Raw genomic sequence first — 8632 nt, 5'->3', positions numbered from 1 at the left:
TCCTTCCTTCCTTCCTTCCTTCCTTCCTTCCTTCCTTCCTTCCTTCCTTCCTTCCTTCTATCTTTCTAGGGCTTTAAGTTGTGCCATAAAGTTGCTTGTATGGGATGTCTTAACTTTTTTTATGAAGGCACTTAATGCTATTAACTTTCCTCTTAGCACTGCTTTCATTGTTCCCATAAGTTTGGGTAGGTTGTGCCTTCATTTTTATTGAATTTTAGGAAGTCTCTAATTTCTTTCTTTATTTCTTTCTGGACCCAGCTGTCATTGAGTAAGTTGTCCAGTTTCCATGTGTGCAGGCTTTTTTAAAAAAATATTTGTTGAAGTTCAACTTTAGTACATTGTGATCTGAAAGGATACAAGGTATTATTTCAATTTCGTGAATCTGTTGAGGCTTGCTTTGTGACCTACTATATAGTCAATTTTGGAGAAGGTTCTGTAGAATGCTGAGAAGAAATATATATATATATATTGTGTGTGTGTGTGTGTGTGTGTGTGTGTGTGTATGTGTGTGTGTGTTTGGGTGAAAAGTTTTTGTAGATGTCTGCTAGGTCCATTTGATGCATGACGTCTGTTGGTGTCAGTATTTCTCTGATTTGTTGTTCTGTCCTTTGAAGAGAGTGGGGTGTTGATGTTTCGCACTATTAGTGTGTGGGAATCAAAGTATATTTTAGGCTTTATTAATATTTCTTTTACAAATGTGGACACACTTTTATTTGGGGCATAGATGTTCAGAATTGAGATGTCATCTTGGTGGAATTTTCTTTTGATGAATATGAAGTGTCTTTACTCATCTCTCTTGATTAATTTTGGTTGAAAGTCGATTTTATTAGATATTAGGATGGCTACTCCTGCTTGCTTCTTGGGTCCGTTTGCTTGGAAAACCTTCTTCCAGCCCTTTTCTCTCTGGTAATGTCTATCTTTGTGTCTGGGGTGTGTTTCTTGGATGCAGCAGAATGTTGGGTCCTGTTTACACATCCATTCTGCTAGTCTGTGTCTTTTTATTGGAGTGTTGAATCCACTGATGTTGAGAGAGATTAATGACCAGTGAGTGTCACTTCCTTTTATTTTTATGTTGGTTGTGTAGTATGTTTGTGTGCTTGTCTACTTTTAATTTTGCTGTAGTGAAGTTATTTATTTCCTGTGTTTTCCTGGATGTAGTTAGCCTTCTTCAATTGGATTTTTCCTTATAGTATCTTCTGTAAGGCTGAATTTGTGGACAGGCACTATTTATCTTATTTTATTTTTATTTTTTGTTACTGAGTATCTTGTTTTCTCCATCTATCATCATTGAGAGTTTTGCTGGGTAGAGTAGTCTGGAGTGACAGCTGTGTTCTCTTACAGTTTGCATGACATCTGTCCAGGGCATTCTGGCTTTTATAGTCTCTGTTGAGAAGTCTGGGTGATTCTATTGGGTTTGCCATTATATGTTACTTGGCCTTTTTTCCCTTGAAGATTTTAGTATTTTTTTCTTTGTTCTGAACATTTAGTGTTTTGATTATTAAAAGAGGTGGAAGGATTTTGTTTTCTGGTTTAATCTACTAGGTTTTCTATAGGTCTCTTGTATGTTAATAGGTATCTCTTTTTTTAAATTGAAAAAAATATATGATTTTGTTGAAAATATTTTCTGGGCCTTGAAGACATGAATCTTCTTTTTCCTCTATTCCTATTATTCTTAGGTTTCATCTTTTTCATGGTTTCCTTGATTTCTTGGATGTTTTGTGTCAGGAAATTTTTGATTTAACATTTTCTTTGACAGACACATCAATTTCTTCCATTCTTCTACACCTGAGATTCTTTCCTCCATCTCTTATCTTCTATTGGAGATGCTTACCTTTGTAGTTCATGTTTTCTTTTCTAAGTTTTCTCTTTCTAGGATTGCCTCAGTTTGTGCTTTCTTTATTGTTTCATTTTCATCTTCAGATCTTAAACAGTTTTATTGATTTCCTTCACTTCATTGTTCTCATTTTCCTGTATTTCACTGAGTATTTCATTGCCACTTTTCAGGCCTCTTTAATGGTCTCAATCTTATTGTATCTTTCTGTATTTCTTTATAGATTTTATTCATTTCCTCTGTTACCATCTTCATAAGCATAGATTTAAGGTCATTTTATTGTGTTAAGTTCATTTAAGGTCATTTCAGTTGTGTTAGGGTATCCGGAGCTGATTGCCTTTGTAAAACTAGGTTCTGGAGATGTCATATTGCTTTGGGTTATATTGGTTGTCTTTTTATGCTGACTTTACCGATCTGGTTGTCTCAGGTGTTGTCTAGTAGTTTCTGATGCCAGCTGTAGTTCTGGGTGGGTAGGCAGTGCGGGAAGAGCCCTGAGCAGGAAGCTGGCTCTTCCTGCAGGAACCTTCCTCAGACTGGTGGTTATTGTCTCTGACTGGCAGGTGGCTTTTAGGGAATTGCCAAGGCTTTCCTCAGGTGTATAATCCTGTGGACTAACTGGATTCCTCAAAAGTCCAGAGTCTCTTCTTTCACCAGGGAAAGTCCTAGAGACAGCCACGCTACCACTGGCTTTCTTGCTCTGAGGTTAATGAGTTGCAGGTGTTCAGACACTGTGTTTGCTGGGCACAGCCATCTTGAAGAACCAGTGGGTCCAGAGGTTTGGTTAGACTCTCTCCAAAGATGGATTGAACTTTGGAGCAACCTCTATGGCTGTTTCCATGGCTCCCAGAGGTCAGGAGACCTGAGGCTGGAGCTTTGTGCCTGGCCCCAGAAGGTATTCACTGGGTGGTGAACACAGCTTTTAGGCGCCGTGGCTAGATGGTGCAGACCCTGTACTTCCAGGAACCCAGGGACTTTTCCAGAGATTACCTGGATGACCTGAGGTTGGACCTGATTGTTTCCCTCATCATGGGGTTTACTCTCACTTGAGAAACACATTTGCTGTTGTCCTGGGGCCCGAAGTTCAGTTTGTTGGTAGCTGTGCAGTCACTGCTGCCCTGCTGATCAGACACAGTGTGTTATCTGTGCCACCAACTTGGATCCCTCCCTTGGTTAGGGTCCAGAATTCCTTGAAGGAATGCACCAGGCTCAAGTAGTATGTAGATGCATAGCGTTTCTTCTGTAGAGATTTCCAGCATGCTGGAGTCACCACCTTCAAAATGGCAGTGACTCCAAGGGGAGCGCAAAGGCACTTTTCAAAGTCAGAAAGGGGAATTCCTATTGTGGCTATGTGACCTCGATTGGGATTGGTTTTTGTCCATGGAGGCTACAAGACACTGATTGGGATTGGCTGGTGTTCATGAAGTCTATGTGACTCGGATTGGGTTTGGATGGCTCTTTGGAATTAAGTCTTTTCACCATATTAGCATTTTAAAAATGAACATACTTTGTACCCAGGGATCCACTGTCAGCTTACCTGACCAATTAAGCTAGAGAAAACAAAAACTCCAGAAAAAAAGTTCACGAGTTGAAAAACAATTTCAAATGAAGTCTGTGGCTCTGGAAGGCCCCCAATAGTAATTAAAGTTCGAACTGCCCAATAATAACATCTCAGATACCTGTAAAAAAAGATGCATAGAATTTCCTTTACATATCACTGTACCGCCATTTTACTCAAACATAGTTTATGTGCGCAGGAACTAGCAGTCACTGTGTGTGCTACTGTGACGTTCTTAACAAACACTAGGATGTGACTAAACATTTAAACAGAAGGAGGGTATTTACCAGCAATTCCCAAAATTTGGTAGGTCTGTCTTATCTGGCTTCTCTTTTATGGGTGAGAGATTTATACAAAACTTAGCAGAGATGAGCGGTCTGTGTTCTACAATGAATAGGCTTTCAGATGGAGTGACATCTGGAAAGATGTGCTTTAGGTCAGCTCATTTATCCCTTGAGTCTTATTCTTGGCTGAGTGTCTATGCTCGTCTCCTTACGATCTCTTCTTGGAATGCCCTAGGTATCTTCTTCCCCTAAATGTCTAAGCCAGTGCTGGTGTGGTTGGGGATGGCACGATACTGTTCTACTTATATTCCAAATGTGACTAGATTGGGCTTCCTCATACTAGGCCTGTTTCAAGGCACATGGACCTTTTTTAACATTGAAAAAAAATTCCCATACACTTTCCTCTCATCTCCTCGGAAATCTTCCCCCCTTTCCCATCCATGCAACTGCATACCTTTTTTTGTTATCATTTTAGAAACTAACAGACCAACAAACAAACCTGAATAAAACAAACCAAACAGACAGAGAAAAAAAACAACACAACACAAAACAAAAAAAACCAAAACAAATAAACCCATGAGAAATAGAAACACATTCAGATGCACATGCAGGCTCATGTGCACACACACACACACACACACACACACACACACACACACACACACGAAGATAAAATCAAACCATAATAGAAAAATTCATGGATTTCTTAATAGCAACTGCTTCCTCTAGATTGATTATAGCTCAAGATGTAGTTTAAAAGGATCTTCTAACTCAGAAACTCCATAACATTTAAAATTTTCACCTTGTTGTATTTGTCAAGCAAATCCCTAGAAGTAGCTTAAATTAACTGAAAAATATATTGGACTCTCTCTATTAAGAAGAGAGATAACAAATAATTTGAGTCTATCTTTAAGTTGCCACACCAGGGCTGATGAGATGGCTCAACAGGTAAAGATACTTTCCAACAAGCCAGACAGCCACTGGACATCCCCATGAGAGAAGGAAACTCCACCTGCCCACTGTGGTATTTCCAGCCCACTACAAATGTGATACACATTTTAGTTAACAAACTAACAACCTGTGGAGAATGCTGTTGAGATAACTCTTTATAATTTAGATACTATTGTTTCCACAAACGAAAAATAGAACAGGTAAATATGTTCAATATCTTTTCTATATATTTTATTATATTAATATGCAAATGTGAAAAGAAAAAAAACACTAACTCTTCATAGTAAGGAAACTATTCTTGGATGGAAGAGGTAACTTACCTAGAACTTCAGAATTGAAGTACACCAAATAAAACGACTTAGCTCTGAAAACACAGCCTGGGTCAGGCATTCCTGCTGTATCTTTAAAATACTTTCTGCATATGAATAGGGGAAAGAATTGGAAGAACCAGAAGTTGGAGGACTAGAGCAAAACAGTGTCTTCTGGATATGACAGGACTGCTGAGCTCTTCAACCCTTAGCAGCTGTGGTTGCCTTCACAACACCTGTACTAGATCAAGCCTGCACTAGGTCAAGTCTGCACTTCATCAAGCTAGCAAGGAGTGAGAGGGCATTCATGAGATTCACTCCTGATTCAGGAGCCTTGGGCAGTAGATGGCTTCTCAGGAGAAGAATTGCTTTTGCTTAAGGGTGTGGGTCTTGGTAGGCAGGCCATGCTTCCATATCTGGTCCCACACCCAGAAATATATAGGAAACACAAATCTGAGTCCATGTTGTTTTTTTTTTTCTTTTACTTTTTTTTTTTTTTTTAAAAACAAAACAAAACAAAACATTTCATTGGGGTGGTAGGGAGGTCAGGTTGATATGTGCGGCATTAGAGGAGTTACAGAGGATTAATGATCATAGCACATTGTATAAAATTCCCAAGGAGTTAATTAAAATAACTTAACAAATTCAAATAATTTGCAGATGGGCTTTGGACTTAGTGGGTCTCAGATTTTTTTTTTCTGGTGTTCATGGTAGATTAAACTTTTTTACAGAATTGTGCCTTAGTTAAGTTTTTGTTTGTAAAATAGAAGTACTAAAGGACCCCGTTGTACTATTCCTGGGCATATTCCTGGAGAACTTGAATCCTGCTACAGAAACGGGTGCTGCTTTTACATCCATGTTCACTGCTGCACTCTCCATAGCAGGAAATGGCATAAGCTTGGATTTCTACTAGTAGCTGAATGGATAATAAAAAATGTATCACATACAATTAAATTTTATTCAACCATAGAGAAAAATGAGCTATGGCATTTTCATGAAAGATGAGTGGAACTGGAAAATATTAAATTAAATAAAAAAGTAACTCAAACTTAGACACATAATCTCTGTTCTCTCTCATAGGCATATCCTAGCTTCTAACTGTTAAAAATGTGCATTTGGTGGAGTAAATGTTGAGAAATACCAGAATAATTGAAAGGAACCTATGAGATGAGAAAAAGTCTTTTTTTTTTTTGCACATTTTAAATTAGTTCAAAATACTTTTAATAGGAAAATAATGTAATAATCATAAAATTTATATTATTTTATGCTTTGAAAGGTGTGGAAAAATTCTTATACAATTAAGTATGATTTTTTTTCTTTAATGAAATTTTAATTGCCATCCTCAAATTTTTCTATATTTTCCTACTTTTTAAAAATATTTTTTAATTTTAAATTTTTATATTAATTACAGTTTCTTCACTTTGTATCCCAGCTGTAGTCCCCTCCCTCCCTCCCTCCCTATCCCACTCTCCCTTTCCTCCAAGAGGAAAGCATTGGGAAAGACAAAAGAACACATGAAATTCTAAAGTTAGAAGAGTAATATTGTGAACAAAAGGTTCAATGAGGAAGAGGGGACAGAGACATGGGGAAGAGGAGGGTGGATATAAGACCTATCAAAATGAAGTGCATTCAAGAATCCTATAAGGAAAACTGCTCCTTTATAAGCATATTAAAATATTAAATTAAAGCATTTTGGACAGATGAAGCTCAAGAGATGGATCAGGGGAAAAAGTCCTTGTTTCAGTACTCTGACAACCTGATAAATGACTCCAAAAAGTTGTGTTCTCACCTCCATGTGTATTCATACATGCCTCCTAAAAATAATTAATAATAAATTATTTCTTGTTCTAGTGTGTCACACATAGCAGGAACACTTTAGAACTTTCCAACTGTATTTGAACAAGGGTAATCATTTTCAAATACTAAGAAGTGGCGTTTTATAAAGAATGAAACAAGCTGGTGTTTAAAAAAATAAAATAAAATCTATAAGTAAATAAAATAAAACTTATAAGTAAATAATTTTCAAATTTAACATTTTGAAGAATATGATTTTTTTTTATTTTTCTCTCTTATATTACATGTGAACTGCAGTTTCCACTCCTTTCACTCCTTCCAGATACTCCTTCATCTCCCCTCTCTTCAAGCTCCTCTTGCCCTCCATTTCTTTTCAGAAAAGAGCAGGGACACCAACCTAATATGGCACGCCAAGTTACAATAAAACTAGGTACATACTCTCATATCAAGGAAACCCTGAGAAAAAGGGTCCTAAGAGCAGGCAAAAGAATTACAGACAACCAGGACTCCCACAAGAACACCAAGCTACACAACTCCAAAATATGTGCAGAGGACCAAGCTCAGACCCTTACAGGCTGATCTTGACCCTGTGAGCCCTTAGTCTCTGTGAGCCCACAGAATCACTAAGAAGGACACATAGGATTTGAGATGTTTTTAACCTGGTAGATATAGGACTAACCACTACAATAAACCACTACAAAAATCCTACTAACATTTTTTAGAGAGTCTAGAACCATTGTGCCAAGACAACACAAATACAACTCAATAAATGTCCAGAAGGCTTTTAATTAGTTATAGTGGACTTGTTGTCAAACAGACAAAGAGCAAAAGTAAATTTACTGGTTGCCTTTCAGCTTTTTGAGTCCCAATTTTTACTATCCTATTGCCTAATTTATTTTGGTCACAGGTTCTCAACCTGTGCATTTCTTTAAACTAAGGAAACATATCAAACTTGGTACTTCCCAAAAGTGGGAAGGGCATAAATTTTTTTCCTATGTGGTCAGTTCTATTATACACCACTTTATATGTGTTACTAGGAACACACACAGTATTACCTACTTTCACCATATTTATAGATGTTAAAATGACAGTTATATATTAAATGTTGGCATTGATTTTTCTGTGTCTCAAGGATTAGCCTTGAACTTTTAAATATTAAATACTATGCTACGTTAATTGGAAATTTTCTGCCCTGATGCTTTGTGGTTTATTTTTGGATCCTTTTCTCAGACATGTCTTATACACCCAGACAGGCCCAACCAAAGGTAAGATTTGTAATTTAATTAGATGGCATCATATTGATTTTCTAGGATTAGCTTAATTAGTCAAGGGTGTCCATCTCTAATATCTACACTCCAGGCAGATAAATCTTTTCAAGGAAATTCCATCCAGCTGATTTAAAACATAGACTCTCTATAAATTTTTAATGCATGAAAAAACACAGTTCCCAGTTAAAACAATAAGATAGAATTCACTATTGATCTTAAAGGAAATGTGAAAATAAGAATTATGCTTCTGTAAATATATAAGGGACTCAAGAAACAATCTAATCAAAAACTGAACAAATAATCTACACAAATATTTCTTGAAAGATGCACAAGTAGCCAAAAAGTATAAGGACAAACCTCAAAGCCACTGATAACCAGAAAGTGGGAATCAAGCCAATGCTGAAGTAACCTTGCTCACTAGAATGTCTACAATTAAAACATTTTTAAAACATTCGAAAAAACCTTTGCTTTTTTATATTCATTTTTTATTAATTGCACTTCATTCACTTTGTACCGCAGTTGTAGCCCCATCCCTCATGCCCTACCAATCCAACCCTTCCTCTCTCTTCTCAAATGCCTCTCCCCTAGTTCACTGATAGGGGAGGTCCTCCTCCCCTTCCATCTGACTCTAGCCTATCAGG

General features: G+C 37.2%; 1 protein-coding gene across 1 annotated transcript in view; it reads right to left on the bottom strand.

Annotated features, from left to right (window-relative positions):
• The window catches only part of Cngb3 (cyclic nucleotide gated channel subunit beta 3), a 178026-nt gene that overhangs the window by 70325 nt on the left and 99069 nt on the right, over positions 1–8632 (bottom strand). The window contains 1 exon segment of the mRNA XM_055603202.1: positions 3366–3507. Within this exon segment, the coding sequence (XP_055459177.1) occupies positions 3366–3507 (142 nt within the window).

Source organism: Psammomys obesus, unplaced genomic scaffold (genome assembly GCF_907164565.1).
Source record: "Psammomys obesus unplaced genomic scaffold, mPsaObe1.curated_primary_1811, whole genome shotgun sequence".
NCBI lineage: Eukaryota > Metazoa > Chordata > Mammalia > Rodentia > Muridae > Psammomys > Psammomys obesus.
Note: the sequence above shows the minus strand (reverse complement) of the source record. Positions and strands in the feature narration are given on the sequence as shown.